Source organism: Falco rusticolus, chromosome 12 (assembly GCF_015220075.1).
Source record: "Falco rusticolus isolate bFalRus1 chromosome 12, bFalRus1.pri, whole genome shotgun sequence".
In the NCBI taxonomy this organism is placed as follows: domain Eukaryota; kingdom Metazoa; phylum Chordata; class Aves; order Falconiformes; family Falconidae; genus Falco; species Falco rusticolus.
In genome coordinates, this window is record NC_051198.1 from 9,059,583 (window position 1) to 9,082,216 (window position 22,634).

The 22,634-nt window shown below is 44.4% G+C and overlaps 1 protein-coding gene across 1 annotated transcript; it reads right to left on the reverse strand.

Annotated features, from left to right (window-relative positions):
• Positions 1–1,554: 1,554 nt before the first annotated feature.
• Positions 1,555–21,892, reverse strand: BFSP1 (beaded filament structural protein 1). The gene is made up of 8 exons (XM_037405738.1): positions 21,286–21,892; positions 13,895–13,955; positions 10,310–10,405; positions 9,360–9,452; positions 8,539–8,646; positions 5,902–6,122; positions 4,420–4,505; positions 1,555–2,502 (listed from the first exon to the last, which is right to left on the reverse strand). The coding sequence occupies exons 1-8, from the start codon at positions 21,654–21,656 to the stop codon at positions 1,571–1,573; spliced, it is 1,968 nt and encodes a 655-aa protein (XP_037261635.1). The 5' UTR covers positions 21,657–21,892; the 3' UTR covers positions 1,555–1,570.
• Positions 21,893–22,634: the final 742 nt, after the last annotated feature.

The window sequence follows — 22,634 nt, forward strand, 5'->3', positions numbered from 1 at the left end:
CCAGCTCGGTTCAAGTCTTGAACCTCGAGTTGCTGCCTGTGCAATGCAGTACATGACTTCTTCAGTAACACGTGCCACCAAATCCACTTTAGGAGTGATATTTATACTGCAGAGCTGCTGAACAAGGTTGACGAGCACCAGAAAAAAATTTCAGTGTCAGCAGCAAAGAGTGGTGGAACCCAACCCAAATGAAAAAACCCAACACGATACAGAGGAAAGTCTTAGGTGATGTGAGAAGGCAGTCCTGAAGCGCGAGTGGTGCCCAGCCCCCTCCTGCACAGCTGATGGGAGCAATCACCCAGAAGGAAAAGGCACAACAATGCCAGCAGCTGAAACAAAACCTGAGAACTGGGATGGGATGGGAGAAGGAACATGTAGAGCCCAAACCAGTGATGCACTCCAGTATGTGCCTCGCTTTAATGGGATTATCTGTATGCCTGAAGTCAAGCCGAGGGCTAAATGATGCAGCAGCAGTGTTTGCACATACACAGGTAGCAGTTTGTTGTTTGGTTTTTTTATTCCTCCCCCCCCCCCCCCCCAGAGGCAAAAGGTTCTGGAAACTGCATGAGACTGTTGAAGAAGTGTTGCTTTTTGCGTCCCCAGGGTGCTTGTTCCAGCAACCCCATGGAGCTCTGTGGCACTGCCGGTGACGGGCCTGTGACAGGGCCCCTTGGCAGTATTACACTCTGTAAAACGCTACGGTCTGAGGAAGTACTTAACAAGAAAATACCAAAACACACAGTCTTTTGAGTTGGCTGCAGTCTGCTCAAAAGCTTGTTGGCATCCATAAATACCTCAGTTGTGTTGGGAAAAGGACAAATATTGCCTTTAGTATCTTTTATAAGAATTATTCCCCACTTTGGTGGAATTTCTAGTTTTATTCTGAGAAGATACGAAGTAAGAGCTTATTTCAGATAGAGTTTGTCTTTTGATCCAAAAAGAAAGGTCTGCCAAGCTCATCTCTAAAGACTGTAAATTGAGAGAGATCTAGGTTAACAGGCATCCAGCCCTTTCCCTGGAAAAAACACTGCACACCCAGTCGGCTGACGTTTACTAGTAGAGACTTCTAGTCATCGGTAAAGGCAACACAAACCCACAGTGGGTATCTTCATTAGAAGGCAAAACTTTTATTAAATGAACCAGATGTCACAAGTTAACATTTGCAGCTGTCTGAGAGATGGGGAATCGTACGGCAGCTATAGGAGCAGTAGAGGAATACGCAGATTCGTTCCAGATACTGTGGAAAGCCAGGTAGCTCTGTAATTAATAATAATTACTTTCAACTTGTCCTAATCATGAAAATCAGTTGCATAGGATGTGCCTATTACTTGTTGCCCTGGAGCACTTTAGTGGTCATTGCACCAAAGGTGAGCCTACATCAGACAGAATTACCATCACGGTATCAATCTGTTCCATACCAAACAGCAAAAACCTCACTACTGTATCATTCGGTCAGGAAAAAAAAAAAAAAAAAAAAAAAAAAAAAAAAACCAACAAAACACAAACAACCACAGTCATTTAATAACTATGCCAGACAAGTTGACTATCGGGGTGGGTGGGGGGGTGTCACTTAAGAGCCTTTGTCACCTGTTTTCTTCTTGCTTGTCTTCTCTATCATTGTCTCCACAATCATCGCTGTCTCTTCGTACGTCTGAATCCTGTCATCTGAAAACTTCTCAATGGACTCTACCACCTCCACCTTCTCATAGCTCATTGAGCCAGGCAAGCCTGCTTCCCTGAATAAAAGGCCCTGCTTATCTTCTCGGTCATATTCTGCCTCTCGAAGGACACCTGGCTCAGTTGGGCTTACCAAACCAGGGGAAGGAACTGTCTCAGGCTCAGAGATGTCTGGATACGTTGTGATTTGCTCAATTTTTCCTCTTGCTTTTTTGCCCCATTCAAGCACATCTTCTTTCTCTTCCTCTTGGAGTTCAAACTCTTCTCTCCTTTCATAGATAGCCCCTTTCTCTTTTTCTGATGGTTCAGCAGGTTCTGGCAGCTCTGGTATGGGTTCCACATCACCACCGTTCATCACCTTCCCGTTGCCGGTGGAAACTGTGATGCCTCCCCCAGCTGGGATGGAAGGGGCCAGGATGCAAGGTTCTTCATAGCCTTCCTCCCCTGTCACCAGCACGTAACGCCCCTTAGGATGGGTATCAGGTTTAGGCTCTGGTCTCTTGCAGACTCTTATTTTCTCCCTCACAATGTTACACAATTTATCGAAGGCTTTACTTATGCGGGCTCCATCAGGTACGTCCTCTGGGCCTGCTTCTTTTTCGAGTTCTAATCCTTCCTGCCTGGATTCACATGTGACTGAGCCTTCATGCCTAAACTCCAGCGGATCTTGGTCAAAACCTTCCAGAGTTCTTTCATACATTCTTTCAGGCGAGAGACCGTCAGTTATGTCTTTAGACATCAGCTCCTTTTTCCTGGCAATTTTCTTTGTCAGAGCTTTTTGTCTGGGCTTTACACTGGCAATGTCTTGCACAGCCTGGGTGATATCTAGGGAAAAATTAGAACAAAGCAAACAACAAGCAGTGCTGAACACAGTCGCTGCAAACGCTAGAGCCGCCTCTCACCCTCACTGCTGCAGGCGGAGAGCTGAACACCGCAGCAGTGAGCACGGCTTCAGTCAGCACCTTAACCAGCCTCTCCTCTTAACCTTAACCAGCCTCTCCTCGGCCAAGCGGCCGCTTGGTGTCTAAGGTCACCACTGTCATGCGCAGCGTGAGGACAGGACAACCATGCATGGGAGAGGCAGACCTATCAGGCCCATGCTAATACTCAGCAGAAGCGTTGGGCACCGGCTGCTGCTGCCAGGCTCAGCACCTTCCTCCCAGGCGCCGTGGCAGGGTTCAGCCCTGCTAACTAGACAAGAAGCATCATCTCCTACGGCAGAGGTTGAAGCCAGGTGCCCCAAGTTAGAGGCACGGCCTTGCAGAAGGACTAAGTGCAAATGGCTTGTCTGACTTTTACAACTCCTGCTAGGGTTTAGGGGGGGAACAAAACCCAAAAGCCCTATTTAAAAACTTCCTGGCTGAACACAGGGCTGCTGGGCGAGCGGACCAGGTGAGTGTCACCACCAGCTCCTCCAGTGCTCCTGAAGATGGGCTCAGCAGGGGGACGCCCCGCCGTGGGGCTAAGGGCAAGCCAGGCACCCCCACTCACTTGGGTGTATGTGATGCGTGGGGTATGGCAGACGCAGGAGGTGTGGCAAGTGGCCACAGAGCTAAGCAGCCGCCAGGCCAGCAGCACGGTGCCGAGGAGCAGCATCCTGCATCACCGGAACACCAATGTTGAGCTCTAGACCCCAGAGAGAGCCGTCCTGCCAGCAGGCTATTTCTGATCCCCTGGGTTGTCAGTAGTCCCAAACCCCACGGTAGCTGAGCAGCAGCAGCCACAGGAGCACAGGCAGGCTGCTGGCTTCCCTGGCACAAACAGCTAGAGCAGAGACACAGAGGCTGGTACTGGGAATTATGGAAACACATTGACAGACAGATATTAATATGCTTTCCCCAAGGAAGCTGTTTTGTCCCAAGTCACAGGTATCACAATATACATGAAATGCCCTGTTTGCCTTGCAGGTAGGAAGCAGAGGTGAGGCTGGAGACAGGCCGAATCTTCAGCAGGTATAAAACAACACTTTGCAACAAGGTAGTTATTTACAGCTGCTGAGGATTTGGTCTCAGGCATTATGGACCCATTTCTGCCAGGGTACACAGAGCAGTTGTTAGAAAAATTACAGCTGCACTCTAAAACCCCCTCAATTTGACAGTTTGTCTCCATTCTCAGGGCAGTTATTAGTAAAAGCACAGCTAGCCTTGGGTTTAAGCTACGCTAAGGTCATCCCATATGTTAGTACCTACAGTACCTTTCTATAAACCAACTCCCCTCTGTTAAAAGCAGCCATGCTACTTTAGTCCTGGCCATTTCTTTGTCACCAGGTTTACAAGCATTCTAATCCTAACTAGCAATCAGACAACACGGAGGTACCACCATTCAAAGGAATCCAGGCCACAGGATGTAAACAGGCCCAAAAAAGCACCCTCCGCCTGCCTGCAGCGCTCAACATGCCTTGACTGCTCTTCGCATGTGACTGCGGTGTGAGCCAACAACTCTCAACAACTCAGCACAAAACCCCTGGCTCCTTCCACAGTTTCAGGTGCCTTTTGACTTTGCTCTATTGATTGGCCTAGGTAGTAAATTGCAGAAATTAGCAAAGAAGCTCTTTTGCTTGTGGTTTTGGCCTTTGACAGCTTGTCCCAAAGCCAGCTGAGGTAAGCTGAAATTGTCGTATTTACTTAGCAAGCCTGGAGTCAGGCTGTCTCGGCTGGCGTTCATATGGAAGACAAGTGGGAAAACATCTTAAAATACAGTGCTGCTGCTCTGGACAGACAGGAAGACATGTCACAGTTTTACCTCTTCCCCTCGAAGCTGGAGGCTGGACAGGCCTATAGATCTGCGTGAAGAGTGTGACTGGCGTTCCTGCTATAGCGGAGTTTAACCTGCCAGAGAAGACACACATCAGTCAGATCTCTCCCCCTCATTTCCATCAAGAGCAAGTGAAATTGTGCAAAATGAACCATGGAGGCTAAAGAAATGTATTTCTCTGTGGTGTGGATTCAAAGAGAATGATGGCAGCCTGTTTCTTATCTGGGGAGAATCGACAAAGCCCCAGCACCTTCACAGGACTTAGGCTGGTTTCCACCAGCAGGAGACATGAGATGCTCCATTAAGTATGAGGTACACCAGTGATTAAAACCCATAGCACCAGGTTTGTAATTTAGCACAGCACTTTGAAAGGATGGGAAGATTTTGGATGGGCAAACGGTCCATCCATGCCTATCAGAGGTCAGCAAGCGCCGTACATGCTGGCCATTTGGTAGCCGTTACAAAGTTACCTGCGTATTCTTGTTTTCAGAATGGCAAGAAGAAAACTGAGCGGTCTTCCTTTGAAAGTATTTGAGGAGTCAGTGGTATTAAGGACTAAAAATTAAAACCGAGAGGCTGGCTCATATGCAAACCAGTTACTGTATCTGTGGCCCTTCTATTCTGCTCTGCCCGAATTTGAGAGAATATTTTGGCCTTTAGGGAAGATATATACCCTGTGTAGATACGCAAGAGATGCACATTTTGATTTTTGGCACGGAGAATATCAAATACTGATCAAATACTCCTAACTAGAACTTGGTGTCCAAAATGAAATACTGAAAATTGATAAAATATCTGTTCTCTGCGTGAGATGATTGACTCTTAGTGAGTGTCCTTCCCCTGCATCTTCTGGACAAGCCAGAGCAGCGGTTTGGGCGCTCAGGGGTCTGGCCCTGCTGCATCTGCCTCTGCAGGCCCTGCTGTGAAAGCCCAGCTCCTTTTCTCATGTGAGGCTGATGGTTGGCATTAGAGGGAGCCAGCGCTCCTCCGTAGGTTTAAGCACAACCCAAATCCCTGCAAATTTCTTATATTCTACCTTTTTTCCTCCCACCTTGCCTGAAGAATGGGTTTGCTGTGAAAGTGTTTTGCTTTACAGGACATTTGCCCTGCCTGAGCCCTGCAAAACCAACCTGCCTGTACGGCAGCAGCTTCACAAACGCCTGGGCAGTGGAGAGGGCGTTCAAATTGCTTTCATATATATGCTCCTGACTTCTGCGTACTGATGCCAGGACAGTATCTGAAAAGGGGACTGTATGGAAGAGAGACGTTCAAAATGGCTCTGACCTTTTCCTCGGCAGAGGCTTGACCAGATTTGGCTTCTATTTAGATTCCTGTCCCTGGATATCTAGCAGTGAGAGGTATGAAATGGCCATAGCTTTGGGTGGATCAAATGCCCTTAAAAATACATTTTTCAAAGGAGATAAAAGAGATCACTGGCCCCTTTGGAGGAGTCCAGAAATCCAGCCTTACCGGCTGTCCTCGTTCTCGATGATACGTTTGTACCGTTCCAGCTCGTTCTCCAGGGACTGCTGGTAGATCACCAGCTGGCGGCAGTCGGTCGTGTACTTCTCCAAGGTTCTCTCGGCCTCCTCTATCCCCTTCCTAAGGTTTTCAATCTGCTCATTGTAAAGCTGAATTTCATCGTCATAACTCTCCTGGGTGTTTTTAATCGCTTGCTCCAGCATGGTTGTCTGGTAAACAAAATTGGTGCATAAAAGAAGCAGCTCTGAAGCATTCAGCATCCCCATATTTCAAGTGTAATAAAACATGTCTTGCCTTTAATTACCCTGCGTGAGGCTGCACTGCTGAAACACAGCAGCCGTTTCACTGCATTTGTTTGGGTATTCAAAATCAGTAAGTCCCCCGCTCCCTTATCTATCCCACGGCTTCTCTTCTACAATAAGCGTGATGGGATCAGCATGAGCCAAGGGAACAGCTGTGTGATGTCTCCTGCCCCACACACAGGAGCCTGGCTGATGTCTCGCTGCATGACTCGCAGCTCAGCAGAGATGGCCTCGGCAGAGCCAGCCGTGTCTTACAAGGAGAGCAAAAGTTCTTAACCAGGAAGATGCACCTGGGCAAAAGCTGTTCTTCCTTCTCCGTGGTCCGAGACCAAGCACTGAAGGTTAAGGAAGGGTCTTTTTTAAAAATAAAAAGCTTCCTTTTTAAATTCAATTCCTTGGCTTTTTTACTTCAGCAGTAGAAGTAACTGCTGTGCGGTAAGGCTTCAACTCCAGCCATGGGAGAGCACATCACCCAGGAGGTGGCGATAAGTGCTTTGCAAAAACAAGGGGCAGGCGTTACCGGTGGGTTATGTGACGGTGTAATTCTGCTCTTGCTTTCTTCTGCTATTTTCAGCCTTTTATAATAGTTCCTTTATCACCTGGGGGCTTTTTTTCCCCTTTTCAAACAGCTTTTAAAGAGGTGAACTCACAAAAAGCTAATAGGGCAATAACTGACTAATGGATTCTTTAATAATTGATTTATTTCTACATGTTACAGGCAAGATTTTCAAAAGCCTTTTCAGAGCCTAAATTTACGAGCTAAGTCCCTTGCCATTAGTTTGACTGCATTGCATTGTACAAGTGGACCAACAAGTTCCACAGACCTCTTTAGTATTTAGTGCTCACAAGGTGGGGTCAATAACATCTCAGCAGCACAGTCATCAGGTCCAGAAACAGGAAAGCAAAAGAGCTCGAGGACACCTCAGTCATCAGATCCAGCCTTCATTGTCACAAGCAATCATGCCATCAACCTCCACTCATAAAGTTATTACACTCGTTTAATCTCAGGGCATGAGAATGAATGAACTAATTAACTCTTTCTAAATGGGACATGAAGATTTGATTTTGGAAGCAGTATGATTAATTCCCCAAAGAGCGCCTCTCTCCGTCTGCCAGCAGAAGGCTGATTTTCTCCCCTTTTTTCTATACTGATTCGTTATCTCACTTATCACCGTATTGATTCTTGCCCTTCCCAGAGTGCATGTGTCCTTTCCACCAGAGCATCAGACATGAGAAAGAGACCAAGGAAAAGACCTGTGGGAGCACTGTCCCCAAGTGCCCTAGTGAAAGGTATTAAGCTCAGAAAGTTCAAAGCTGCTGCTATGGCTGTCCAGAAGAGTCCAAAATCCCACCAAAAGGTGTTTTATGCTATCATATCATTCCCCTCACCCCAGATGGACAACTCTAGGCACAAAGGAAGCTGGATTTGGAGGCCATAAGGTGGTCATTCTCCACCCCTATCTGCTAAGAAACATTCAACTGTGTGGACATAGACCTGCCATGGGAAATTATTCAGGTCTGGTTTCTACTGACTTTAGTTGCTCCTCCATCTCCTGCCACTCTCGTCCCTGCATTGCACTCTCACTTGGAGACACTGGCTGGAGAAGGAAGGTTGATTTACAGCAGGTTTGGCTGGGAGATGGGCAGGAGCAGCGAGTCAAAGCCTTGGCCAGCATTTTCTGCAAATCAGGAACTGGCAAAAAGCAGATGGTTTTGGTGCGGGTAGCGTCTAAGCACAGGAGAGGCCTTGACTGAGTGCTTAGCAGTGACAGGGATGAACACAGGTTGCCAGTGTAGCTTGATACCTATTTCAGTTTTGATTACTAAGCCTGTCCAGTCCTTCTCCCAGCAAGCTCAGCACTGGATGTGGTACTGATGGAAAGGACTGGGCAGAGCCCAGAAGGTCCCCCATCATTTTTCATGGAGCCAATTTCCAGCCTGAGCTCAGTAAGAAAACAAGCAAGACCGGCCCTGTGTGACTTTTCCATCCGTGACCTGCTGAGTCATTCCTGCAGGAATCCAGCTACGATGTGGAATCCTTCTCCCGCCAGCTACTCCGATAAGTAAAGACAGCTTTATTTTGGTTATAATACTTACAGCCCCCCCTGGACATCTAAACCTGACAATTTGGACCTTTGGACCACTCAGAGAACGGGAATGAAGCAGCTCAAGAAAAACATGGAAAACTAAAAAGAAAACACACCTCCAAGTCAACTGAGTTCACAAGACCCTGATAAAGGCCACTCAGGTTTTATCATGTGACCATAAAAAGAGCTGAGTTCATGAGCATCATGGTTGTGTTTGTGGCTAGTGATGACAGTACCTCTGTCTGCAGTTTGTATTTCTGCGCCTGTAGCTGGCAGAGGATGCTCTTGTATTCCTCCAGCTGGCTCTGCAGAACAGGGATCCTCCTCTCTGCTATCAGTTTTTCCTGGTTGGAAGAAAACAACATGTGTACAGGAAAGTACGTTACACTCTTTTAAAAAGAGCCAAAAGAAATTCCACTACTGGAAATAAACCGTAAAGACAAACAGAAAATTACAAGAGACAAATAAAAAGATAGATACTGAACCTCAAGTAAACCCCTGTGGCAGGGCTTTAAGAATAAAAGATGTCAAATGGCAGGACTGTAGAAGTACAGCTTATGTTGAAATTAGACCCTATAGATACAGCTGTTCCTATCTTCTTCCAACTAATAAATGTTTTTGGATAACAACTCATATTGGTGGAAATCAAGTTTTCATCTTGTCTGTAGCAATTTATTTGATTACAAATTTTCACCACATCTCGCCCCTTCAGGACAAGATTTACGTTCTCTGTAAATACTCAGATACCCTGCCAGTTCCTTAGACAGGCAGCACAACTACTTCAACTAACTTTGAACAAGCCATTTTTGGGGCTAATACGTACACCGGGGTGCACCTGACTAACATAACCTCTATCTCTCTTCTCCTGATCAATTCAGTTTTTCAAAGCTACAGCTAGTTTTCTGTCTCGTATTCAGTACTTACTCATACTTACTATGTACTTACTCATAGTTGTTGCAGTTTTCATGTAACCTTGGAATGGGAGTTAGAGGATCTTGGGGTGCTTTAGGAGAAAACATTGTCTCTGACTTGAAGCATTTATCAGAGCAATACTTACCTCACATATGCCAGTGGTTATAGGGGACACGCGAGGTGTTGTCTGGATGATCTGCTGCAAAACATTGACATAGGTCTGGATTTCCATAAGATTCTGTGGTGAAGAAAGAAACATTTTCATCAGAAAATGCCATAGCAAGGTACTCCCCTTAATGTGCTCCACTTCTGGGGCTTATTCCTAGATATTTACTTCTCTCAGTACATAAAAGTCCAGTTCATGTTCAGACTTGGTTTTGCAGTGTGGTTTTAGACCTAATTTTGAGTGCATGTGTGCTAACAGTTTCATCATACTAAGGGTGCATTACAGGCATTTGACTAAGTGACAATATAGTTCATAGTCTTAATTAAAGATTCTCTGATTTCAAATTTCACACGAGATTTTCAAAATAAGAACCACAAATACCTTTGTATGTGGTCCAAAAAAGTAAGTCTCTTCTTTCAAAAGCAGTAAAGATGGGACAGTGGCCTGACCCCAAGCATCATATCTCTCCCAGGAAGGAGAAGGGGGCTGCATGTGTTAAAATTTGGCTGCAGTGTAAAAATATGGCCACAGGATTATGTCTGCTGATTAACTGGAACGTTCTGGCCCAGAAAACTGGGTATCCCCTTCTGATGAAAGAAATAGATTCTTAGCATGAAATACAAGACAGCTTGACCAGCATGCTGGGTTGAGTCATGGTAACAGGTCAACAAATTCAAGAGATTGCTACAGCTGTAGGCACTGGACACTGAGGGAGTGAATCTGGAAACTTGCAGCCATCCAGCTGTTGGGCTTGACCTCCACAGCTGCAGCTGTTGGGCCCACTGAAAATATATAGTGCTATATTTACCCACCAAAACACAAACAAGATTTGCTTTAATTTGCCACTGAACAGACCATGGAGAAAGGCAAGGCTTCACACGTGTCTCTAGAAGGAAGAGCTAAAGAAGATGGCAAATTCGGCCAGTTACCTTCTTGTATCTGTCCTTTGTGGCATTAATGTCATCCTGCAGGAACTGGGACTCAATCTGCAGCTCCAGGTTACACAGCAGTGCTTCATCAGCTTCCTGCAATGCAGAGACACGTGGCACAGTCAGCACATATGCCTGGAGTGCCAAAAACACAGCAGCCACTTAGCCATAATGCGAGTCATTGTACATGCGTAGCAGCCTGCGTGGAGGATTGAAGCCTACTGGGAGAAACAAAAGAATTATGAAACCAACAAACAACTGGCACCTTATTCATCGTGTTCTCCCACTGTACACATTTGTCTTCTGCACAAATGTAATTTATGATACAGTTCAGCACTGGCACTGTCAAAATTTGTTTACCATATGCTTTATGAATGCTGGGAGCCAAGTAATAGATGCTATGAAATACCAGTCTTTGACACTAAAAGCTTGCAACAGTGCATGCATCTAAAACAGGTAACATCAACAGACTAAAGCATTGATTTCTTTAGTGTTTATGACAGGACCTGAGGTATCCAGATGCCTTTTTAATATCCCCAGTAAAGAAGCCCTTAAAAAAAAAAATATCCAGGCTGGTCCAAAGTATTTTCACTCCTTTTGGCATGTTCTCAAGTACCACAGATGTTTATCAGTTTGGAGCCATTTCTAGAAATAAAAATGACAGATGAGCAAGTCCAGAAAAAATCACCTTGCTGCAGAAGTTTCTAATACATTGGGATTTGTGAGGACAAAAGTTCGTAATGTCTGATTAATTCAGGGAATAAGGTGTATGACTCACAATCGTGATCTCAAAGTTCATAGGTATGAGTGGCACCGGTATTTAAATCCAGTGAAATCTCCATTTCTGTTCAAAAGTGTAATTTAGACTTTTTTCCTACGTTATGCTATTCAATACAAACCCTTGAACACAGAGTAATTTCCATGGAACTTGGCAATATATTTCAGAAATATGTAAGGGTGAAAGCAACAGCTTGATTTTTCTACTTAATGCACACCTTCTTGGTTAGGTTTATCATTAACTAATACTGTAAAATACCACTTTTGAGAAAGTAGTCAACTGAATCTTCCTTGCAACTCTACAAAATTTCTACATTCCTCTGCGAGTTTGCAATTTTCCTCAAGAAAATCTTGATTTCTGCGTTTAACTCGAAGTGTAAATAAAAAAAAAAAAACAAGGATATAAAAGTCCCCCTTTAAAATTACCTACGTGCTGTAAAAACGTCTCAGTGAGTGGATCACAGGTTGCAAATAAACCACTGAAATCCATGGGTGCAGCATATAACCCGTAGAAGGGAATTTTCCTTTTTGCATGTGCACAGCATGCACTATTCCAAAAATGTGTAGATGTTAGCTGTCTCATTATGCCGCTGAGCCTCCCGGCCAGAGAGCTCTCCAGCAGTCTCTCTGCTTTGTGAGACAGTGGCTGATTCAGACACATCCAGACCAGCACATTCGGAGCTAGTCATCAGGAATGCCCACTGCTTTTCCGCACTCCTCTGCCTTCCTATTGAGAGGAAGATCAGTGGGATAATGGCCATGTTGGGAGGTCTGGGGGAGGGAGCCAGAAAAAGCCCCCAGGCCCCTAGAAAATAGCAATAAGCAAATATTTCTACATATAATAAGCAAAAGCAGCATTGGGTTTTCCAAATGTTCCTCCAAAGGGGAAAAATATTTTCCCCTTTATTCCCTTATGCTGAAGCTTTCAGATAGATCAGCTTCACTGATGCTGTATATCAGAACAGCACAGTGCCCAAAGCATTTTCTTCTGAACTTTGCAGTATTTGCTAGTCACTCAGCTTCTGAAAAACGATTCTGCTTTAGGTGCTGATTCCAGAACACTGATCCATGTGCTGAAGCAGCATTTTCATTTACCATGGAAGAGAAATCCCTTAGATCTCTCCAGAACCAGTGTCTGCTGATTTTCCAAACTGATTCTCCATCTGTCAGAACAGGCATGGGTTTACATCGGCACATGCAGGTTTTGGGCTACATCTTGGACACCGTACAGAAAATCAGATGCATTCCCTCCAGCATTCGGTGCTCCAGTGCAAGGAGCTGCTGCAACAGGGGCAGCCTGGGATAAAAGCTCCCTCCACAGCTCAAGATCTTATCAGCTGTGCCAAGGGTTGTCAAATCCATTAACTTTTCTTTAGCTACAGATTGGTTGAGAGGAACCATGAAGATGGACCCACCAGCTCCAGCTACCCCTCACAAAATATTTGCCTCCATAGGTATTTTTTAAGAGCTTGCAGGGCCCCCAAGAGCCCTACTAGCGCTTTGGAAAATAGCACTGATGCAGGATATCTAGAGCTCACTGGAGACAGAAATGCTAAAATGCACTACTACTTTTTTATATAAAACATCCTTATCATTGACATGACAGTGCTCAAGCAGAACAGCTCCTGCCACTTGTAGCAGGGAAACAGTAATTTTAAAAAAAATCTCTATTTAATTCACACATAACTGTTCCCAAATACAGAAGATGAAGGACAAGCTGTGAAAAGTAGAACTGAGGAAAGATATAATCCAACTTTCTTCACTCAGATAAAAGCTAGTAGGCAAGAGAGGATGAATCAGGTTTTCTCAGTTTTACAGACCTGGCTTGGAAACTTCCTAAATATGTTAGTAAACTTTCATCTTTTCTTCTTTTGTTGTTATTATTTCTCTTCCCATGGTATTATAACTCAGGAAAGTACAGCTCAATATAAACTTTCCTTGTGTTTTACTGTGTAAGGAATATATCAGGGTTTTTTTGGGGCTTCTCTTTTATCTGGAAACCTAATGGCAAGCTGAAGGTTTGTCCTGGTAAGGGATGACCACATCCTGCAAGGGACTGAGGAGCTTTGAGACACACCAGACTTCACAACTTTGACACAATCGGCATTTTCTCATGCCATGATATCAGTACTAAACATACTTCAATTTATACGGAGAAAGTATTTAGCAACACTTTTTCTCTGGTCTAATTTTGGACTCAGACATGTGAATTGGTTGCATGATTTGACTAATTTGGCTTTTTCTTACCTCTGTGCGTAGACTCTAATTTGCTCAGAGAGAAATTGTCTTTCAACTTTAAAAAAAAATTGTTAAGAGTTAAAAAGAGTTATTAAAGGCACCTAAATGCGTGCCAGATCTTCAGCAAGGGTGAATTTTCAAAGTTCACATTGGGTGTGGAAGAAGCAACATGTGTGTCAATTGCAGATCCCAAAATGAATGCAGGAGGCATTTGCTGATGCTTGAAAAGGAGTGTTACACAGTAGGTCCTCCTAGCCCTTGGTCTTCCTGAAAAACTCATGAAGTCCTGAGCATAGCTGAGGCTGTGGGCTACGTGACCAAAATCAGGACTGTACAGAGCAGGGCGCTACACAGTGCATACACACAGGCTGAAGCTCAGCCATTTGCACCAGGCTTCAGGAGGGGGATGAAGGGGAAGGAGAACTTTTCATCAGTGCATAATGACAAGAAATGTCTTTCTCTGACATTTTAATTTCCCACTGCTGCTTCAAAGCAGCTTGCTGTAGTAAATGAAACCCAAAGAAAAAAAATTATAAAGACCTTTTCTCTTTTCCACTTTTCCAGGCTTACCTTATTAAGGCGTTCAAGGGTTTCTTTTAGCTTCTGCTGATATTCACGTTCATTTCTATACCTGCAAATAGAACAAAGGAGATGAAGTTCAATGGTTTGTCCTTCTGCAAACTGCATTTTTGTCTGCACTATCATGCACAATATATGCTTCACACTAAAGCAGAACATGAATCTTGAAAGGGCCCAAAAGATTTATTTATGCATTAGCATTAATTTTTTTTTTTTTGGTCCCAGATGCTGAGAGTAATTCTAGAGTTGAATAACTTGCCTTCAACTTACATAGCAGAAGACAAGGGAATGCCACACATTTGCTATCATTTTTTCACAGTAAAGCCCAAGAACAGACTACTTACAATAATAGGATATTTGGTTGGCATTGGACTAGAGTGACAGCTGTGCATCAGTGGTTGCTACGTGAGTATTTGGTACATTAGCACATTAGCATTTCATTACATGGTACTTGGTTTTCTGTTCAACCTGATGTTGTTCAATAAGCATTTTCATGACAGACTCCTTAAACACAAGGGTTGCAATTTCACATACTGACTACATATGAATAATGTTATATTTAGGATGCTTTGATGGATCAATCTGTGTGTCCTCGTTAATAGCAATTTATATTTTAGCTTGGTCAAAATCACATGTGAATCTCAGAAAGGACTGCACTTAGCCAAGTATTCTTATGCATTTATAAAACGTCCACAAAAGCACAATGTGCATGTTCCTGTACTGAGTGAACAATGGATGCATATTGTATTTATCTTTGATTTCAGGAATCAGCACATGTTCTTCAAGAATTAGGACTCTCTATGTGTATGTTAGATAGAATTGCCTTCTAGAAAACCCTTTTAACTGCAGAGTATACAACTTCCTAATTGTTTAATATTGTTGTTTATGCTTTTCCCTAAATAAACTACTTATGACATGTTTAACAGGAAATATGGTTTAATGAGACCCCATCAAAAAGAAAAACCAAAAACAAGCCGCCAGAAGCATCCTATAGTACAAGGCAATGAGACTTCACCATCAGTACTGAACAAGTAGCTCATCAAACTCCATCTGCTGCCAGTGCAGAAGTACGTAAATATAGTCAATTCCTGTTTATCCCTTTGCTTTCCCTAAAATGAGATACAGAGGGATAAAGAGCTGTCATTTTCTTACAAGAAAACCTCATGGCATGTGACAAGTCAATTCCGGTGGTGAATGTCCTTCATTTGCAGTACAAGCAATAGACATCAACAGAAGCATGAACCTTGGCTGAAATTCAGAATTGAACATAAGCCTTTGTCTGTCTTCTCAAATCATCGATTGAGCCCAGATATGCTGGTGGCATCTAAGGGACTTGCTCCATTTAACAGGGAACTTGTCCGTTCCTGGACTAAACTTATCAAGAATCAAGTTATAATGGTCATGTTAACCTCAGTTCTTTCTTTTTACCTCCTGAAGGACAAACAGCCAATGTTATTCTCATCTCTGTCAACAGGTCTTGGAAAGCTGAAAGGATGGGGTCACTCATGAACTGACCAGGACCACAAAGGAAGAACTTTGCAGAACAAAGAAATGGACCCAACTTGGTGCTCTCGTTTCCCAACTTTCCCTTCTTTTGAAATCCCATAATATTAGCAGCGTTGGTCATCGGTCTGTTTTCAAATCTTACAACAAACAGCAAAGAAACAATTGGAAATGATGAGGTTTTATGTCATCATCACTCCTACAGACTGCCGGGCCTCTTCAGCTGAAGTGCTATTCTCAAAAAAAAAAAAAAAAATCCATATCTTTTTGTAAATTTGTATTAACATGGGGTTCAATTCCAAGGATACACCCATGAACATTCAGCTTCAAAAGCAAGACTGCCATTGTTTCTGTTGTTCATTAAGTAGCTCACCTTCAATCAGTTTTCTATCTTCCAAACTTTTTGTGTGCAGTTGGCAATAAACACTTTGTTAATATAGATTCTTTCTGATAACTGAGCAAGAACGAAGCAGAATGTGGTAGCTTATGAAAATCAAACACACAGCTACAATAAAAGGCTAGATTTACACTCCTAGTAATATACAAACATTCAACAATCAGGGTCTAAACCTCAGCCCTAATGTCATTCAGAACTGCTCAAATCTACCTAGTTGCTAGGTTATCACTCAAAAAATTCTCTCAATGACTGAAATATTCAGCTACATTTTCCTTCACTCTCAAATGACCCAAATACCTGCTGTGTCACACAGCCATAAATCCACCTGGCAGCCTTGAGAATGTTCGTATTATGTGATTATCCTTTGAAGGAGCATTGCTTTTAAGTGATGTTCAACCTACTCTGGAAGCTCAGCGGAAAAGGGCTAAGGACCTCTTAGAAATTATTGAGATACCTCATGATGCTTCTGTGCCTGCTGAAACGTATCTATGTAAGTGCAGTGGCAGACAAATTGCAGCCCTGTTATCCTTCAAAACTGATTTCACTGTTCAAGTAATTAGCTGGAAGTGTTGAAAAGAAGTGAAGCTTTTCTTAGGTGGTTGCTGGTCAGCCTTTCCTGGACCGTAAGAGCCATAAGTTTATTTGCTTGGTTTTTAAATATAAAACAACAAAACACTTCCTCACCTGGTCAAGTAGATATAGGGTTGCCACAAATGTTTTTGGACTGTTCAGAAAAAAAGGGATATTAATTTTTTTTTTACATAGGGGAAAAGAAACGGAACAGCAGGGGCTGCCAGGCTCAGAGAAAGCAAATCAGAGCTTTAAACGTTCCCATCACCTCACCTCTCTTAAGCTAGCAGCTCTCTCTGGGGGCACGAACAGATTTACAGGTATTTGTTAAGCCCCTTGAGCCACCCTACAGCTCAGGGCACTGGCCCCGTGAAAGCATCGGGCATACAGGAGGGAAGCCCACTGCTAGGCTTGTTTCTACACCCAGAAAGCCATGGCTCCGGCACCACTGTAAATCTTTTTTCCCATCCCCAGCTGACAGGCAGGCTGTGCTTACTCTTTAAAAGATGGGGCCAGGGCAAGGTCCTTGTTTTTTGGACCCTGCCTCGGCTGCAGTGCAAAGGCTAGCTCCGCTCCAAGAGAAAACAGTCACAATACATCCAAGTGATGCTCAATGACCAGATAATTTCATGTCAAGCCTGCACCTTTAATACGATGAGAAATGCTGCTTCTCTGTTGAACCCTACTGAACTCTTCCAGCAATATATAAATCCTCTTGGCTTGCTGCTAGCCAAGGTTAAACTTCTCTACTACTTTTCTCCTTTTTGCTCTCCCTGAGGCACTTCACTAGCCTTTTCCCAATAGATGACAGCAATTTGTGTGCTAAAGAGAGCACAAACTGCAAAATGCTGGTCCTGCAAGGACAACAAACAGGGCAATAATGCTTGTGGGTTATACCCTGAAAGGTAGGATGAGCCCCGTGGGGGCTGCACTTCACTTTTATGAACAGATTGCTACCTGTGTTATCAAGAGGCTGGGCTGACAGCCACACGGCAAGATTTTGCAGTCTGAGGAGGGGGTGGAGGGCAGGCTGGACCTCCCTGCCTACAGCAGGATAAAACTCTCCCTATCACCAGAGAAGCGGCAGCAGTGCAGAGATAAGCCCTGCAGACAGGGCTTGAAGATGACTTTGCTGGTGGAGTCCCTACTGCTCCCCATACCCCATCTATTGTGTTTTCCTACTTGTTTTTGTTTTCTCACACAGGCGTTGGGTCTCTGCTGTGGCCTCCAAGGTCAGAGCATCACCACGTGGCACAGCTTGGAGAACACAGCATCAATTTCCATGTTTAGTGACTTCCAAGGAATCATATTGCATGCAAAACCCACAAGATTAGCAGCGAATGAATTTTAAATGAAACAATCGATTAGCAAGACTTTTAATTTCTCAAGTTAATTAATCCTGTTCAGTCAAGGGCACTAAAATCTGGGTTTCAGCATCTTTCCTAATATCATGGAGAGAGAAATACAAGCCTTTCCCACAGCCAGATGCAATGTTGCTATAATAATGATGCTCAATAAAATTAGCATAATTAGCCTTTTTATGAGATGCATCCAAACAATCCCTAGCAATGCTTTTTTTTTGCAACTTCAAGAGGAAGAATTCTCCGCTGGTACAGAATTTGAATTATTCATGTTAATGTGAAAAGCTATGAATGTGACTACAGAGGGTTTAAAAATAAATTTTAATGTAAGATCTACTTTTCAACGGTTCATGTGCATTTAATTGTACAGACCCAGCAGTTCCAGGCCCTACTGTGTTTAAATGTAGCTTTAAAAGGTCTACTTATATATATAAATATATTTCCCAAATTGTTAATGTGAGTAAAGGAATGGGTTGTAAGAGCTAAAATTCTTTGCGTTAGTGAAGGACAGAGACATTCGTCAACTAATTGATACATGATGCTCCACTCTAAGAGGGTTTTTAAGTCCTAGTGTGCCAAAAGTAGATGCTTAATGTTTCAAAAGGAAGCAAGAAACTCACGCTGCCTGCTGCCAACCCAGTGCAAACCCAGGTAGGAAAGCAGGTCTTCAGCACAGGAATCTTCTTGTTTTGGTAGCATGGCAAGGCCCTACCTCAACACAGAAGTTTATTTCTCCCATATTTTGTTTAGAGAGCTTTATTTATAAGTTTAGGTAGCTGAAATCATAACTATCAGGACAGCTGTAAGCTAGAAACATGGTGAGAAGGCAGAGCACGTGGTGTCAGAGCACTGGCCTTGTTTTAACACCTGCAGCTCAAAACCCAACCAATTTTTTTTCAGACCCTGAAGAGACTTTCAAAGTCTTTCTTCAGGTCAGATTCAGCAGCTCCCAAGAGAGAAAAAATACACCCAAAATTCACTTCTTGGTGTCAACCGAAGGCAACTCAGTTAAAAGTCAGCCAGAGCCCTTCCATGGTAGCGGTCTGCATATGTTTCATTTTTCAAATGGCAACATGTTGGCTTGGATATAGTCAAAGTATCCTTTTTACTTTTGTTTATTGCTGACTGAACATCCTGGGACTGTATGACAAGGCACCATCCATTTTCTCTTAAGTCATCACTAGCTACCCCTGTAACAGGTCCTAAATCTCACTTTCAAATAGCACAACCCCTTCTCTGGGCATTTCCCCCCAGGATTTTCAACACCCTGTATGCTTCCCCAGCTATTTACAGCTTGTGTAAAGCAACTCTAATAAAAAGTAACTTATCTTCATGGCAGATCACAAATCCTTCTGCTGGGGAACTATACAGGCAGTTAATCCACAAACTGCTCAGTTGGATGCAGGCATCCATCGAAAGGTAGCCAGGACAAAGGAATTTTTTCTGGCCAGTTTTTCTAATGTTTTTCTTGCCAGTTTTTGAAATCAAAGAGGGAGTTGTGTGTTTCACTGCACTGACTCTTCACCTGCCTGAAATACCCCGGACAAGGAGTATGCATTTTTGTCCAGCTGTATCACAGGACTACATGCTTCTATACAGTTTGCACATACTGTTAATTAATATGCAGCTAGACCTTTAAGTACTGAGTTTAGTCAAAATCTCATGGACACCACATAATAAAACCATCTGAACAAGTATCAGAGTCAACAGCTAAATTATAGGATTGGCTCATAGCTGAATTTCCTACTCATAAATATTGGAACACCAAACTGCCTAATCAAGTGCTTATTACTCACTGGCACCGAGCCAGGGCATCACGGATATCTGACCATTTCCAGCATTAAGCCTCAGTGCCCCGGGATGGGCAATTCTCTGCCATCAGATGAGAAAGAGAGATCAGGGCTTGGCATATCTATAGCTGTGCCGTAGCTCACAGCCTCCATGGGCTGTTCGTGTGGCAGCCCGCTGAACTGATCTGCAGATGGTTTTTGTTTTGTGGGGTTTGTTTTTTTTTTTTAGCTGGTTGATTTTCTTGATTCAAATCTCAAGGCGGCCACAGAAGTAGCTGTGGCAGCATGGCAGGTCAGATGGTGTGTGCTGAGCAGCATGCAGGGCTCAGGAGGGCAGGATGAGGGTGCTTTAGGACTGTACAGCTGCTGATAGCAATACATCATCAGACCACAGCCCAAAGGCACAGATGGCCTCAACGTCAATTATCTCACATCTGTTTTCTGGCTCTTTCCAGTTGAAAAATTATTTGAGACAGAAAAGGAAAATATTATGAGTCTTACACTTTCTAGTCCAGAGGAAAACCAGTAGAGGATCAGACTGAAAAATCCTGTGGTTTGAGCAAGTCAGACAAGTCTGTTATGGAGACAAGGGGTGAAATCTTGAGGGACCTATATTTCTGCAGCTACAAGACAGCACTCCAGAGGATTCACTTTTTGCCTTACCAAAAATGTTTCTGATGAAGTGTGGTAAGCGTTGCCTGGGAGTGGCTACACTTCTACCAAAACTGCATTTGTTGAAAATATTTCAGTTTTTTCCTTCCCATCACTGTCAGTGAGAAGTTTTTCTAAGCTAAAAGCATGTTATATCGAGTCCATCCTTCACACTTTGGTGGGGAGGATCAAAAGCTCCTCTTCAGCCTCCATGCTGCTGCCAGATTTTCCTGGGTGAACTAGCCAGGTGAGCATTTAGGGGGAAAAACCTGACCAATACGTAACAGGGAGCCAGAACCCTTCTCTCCTGTGAGCAGTCCCTTTTACGAGCAATACTCACCGAGTCTCATTGTGTATTTAATTAAGCAACAGGGCCAAAACTGCCTGTGCCTGAGGGGAAAGGACTAGACATGGCTGCAGGCACTCGTATTCGTATGCCTCAGCCCCCAAGGCTCCTACTCTGATTTATGGCACCATTGAGGTTAAAGAGGTGAAGTTAGGGAAAACTTGTTCTTACAGCTATTGCTTTAGTAACATAAGATGGAAATAGCGGGATGCAAAGAAGAAGGGGAGGGGAATTAGGCAAATTTCACATACCAGGAAAAAAATTATTTACTCTTTTTATCTGGTATCTGTAGTGGTTGGCACAGACTGGCCCAGGTGCCCCACAATGCCTGTAAATAAGTTTCTCAGAGATATCCCACACACTTCAGGAGATGTTTGGGGTCATGTAACTCTGTGCTGCTCAGACACGAGACTTGCTTCAAGCTGTTTGGTTTTTAATTGTGTTAATCCCTCTTTGCAGCTCAGAGCACAATCCTCCTAAAGCTAATAAGCAGCAGTCCCAGCGTGTACCATGTGAGGACCTACTGCCACAGAAGGGAGAAGGCAACTGCCCATCTAGTAGCAGTAAGACAATGAAATGGAGCTAGATCTCTCTAGGTCCTGGAACCTTGCTTTTCACCGTGGGCTTACATGCCATCCCTGATACAAGTCTGATACACATAGAGAGGTATCACCAAAGCAGCCGGTGACACCAAACCCATCCTTACTACAAAGATTAACTCTAGAAATGGTACCAGCTATCTTCCCTCTGTTTGCAAGACTTACTTGTTGCGGTACTCATCAAGCATGCGCTGAGCATCCTTCTCCTCCCGCTCCAGCTTGGCTCGGTCAGATGCCAGCTCCCGCATTCGCTGGCGGTTGAACTCAATCTGCCCGGCGAAGGCTTCGTCCAAGCCCACCAGCTCGTCCATGCGCTGGAAGGTCTCCAGCTGCTTGCGCAGGATGGTGTTGCGCTGCTCCAGCACACGCGCCCGGTTGATGTAGCTGGCAAAGCGCTCATTGAGCTCCTGCAGGTTCTCCAGGCCCCGGGCTTGGGCCAAACTGTCAAATTCTGGGGAGCCTCGCAGCTCATCGTAGGCATCTGACCGCTCATACTTCTCCTTGCGCACCTCGCGGAGGAAGCTGCTCCTGTACATGGCTTCGGGGGGGCTGTGCGGTGCCGGGTTCCCCTCTTGTGTGCCTGCTTGTCTCTCCAGTTTGGATCTGAATTATGTCTGGGGGGTTTGGGGAGGAAGAACTGAACATAATCACCCCCCCAGATGATTAGGACTTGACTCCAGGGCGGATTGTGGCACTAAAGGCATCATCTGCAGCAGTGAACTAAATAAATCCCAATGGCCCCGCCTTGGGGCTGCCCACCCAGGCGTCAGCAGTTCGGAGGAGCAGCAGGTATCGGGGGGGCAAGGGGCTTTTCTTTTTGAGTGTTGCAATTGTGTGCAGCCAGAATAAAAGAGAGCAACATCCAGCTTTTGCCCGGCAGATTAAAGCATTGTCCACACACAACAAAACAAGTGCTTTGCAGTTTTGGAGGCTGAGCTCAAAGCCTTTCATGGCTGTGCTGGGGGGGGGGGGGGGGGGGGGGGGGGGGGGAGCGGCGAGTTTTGTCTCATGGCGGTGTCCCCAGGGCTGTGTGCAGAGGCCTTCTGCTGAGCCAGGAATTTGGTGTGAGTGGATGGCAGCACTTGATTTTTGTTATTTGACAGTTTTGCAATTGTTTAGGATGATGGGATGGTGTATAAGTCAACATGACTCCTGTCCCAAGTAAAAGATCTAGCCATTTGGTTCTCACGTCATGCTTCTTCGTGTCAGCCTTTTCTGCAGGCTATTTCCACCTGACATGAGAGGCATCAAAGGAGCAGTGGTAGTAAAAAACCCATGCTTAACACTGTCCCATTGGGAGGCCAGTTTCCTAGGGGACAGCAAGCGCCACGTCTTTTCACGACTTGGTGGACCTACCATATTATACTATGGGGATCCACCATCCATCCCTCCTTTCTTCCTTCCCTTCACTCCCACCGTAATGGCATTTCATGTGCTGTCATTCGCTGAGAGGCTTCAGTCTCTCTGAAAATGATAGATATATTTCCTCTAGTACTTTTTTCCAGATATTTCCT

What these genes read in the sequence shown, in the direction of transcription:
- BFSP1 (XM_037405738.1), bottom strand. Translation starts at nt 21,656, where the DNA reads ATGTACAGGAGCAGCTTCCTCCGCGAGGTGCGCAAGGAGAAGTATGAG. An exon ending in ATCGAGAACGAGGACAGCCG is followed by an intron (nt 4,506 to 5,901) that starts GTAAGGCTGGAT and finishes CTTCTCTGGCAG; the next exon opens with GTTAAACTCCGCTATAGCAG. An exon ending in TCCAGCTTCGAGGGGAAGAG is followed by an intron (nt 2,503 to 4,419) that starts GTAAAACTGTGA and finishes ATTTTTCCCTAG; the next exon opens with ATATCACCCAGGCTGTGCAA.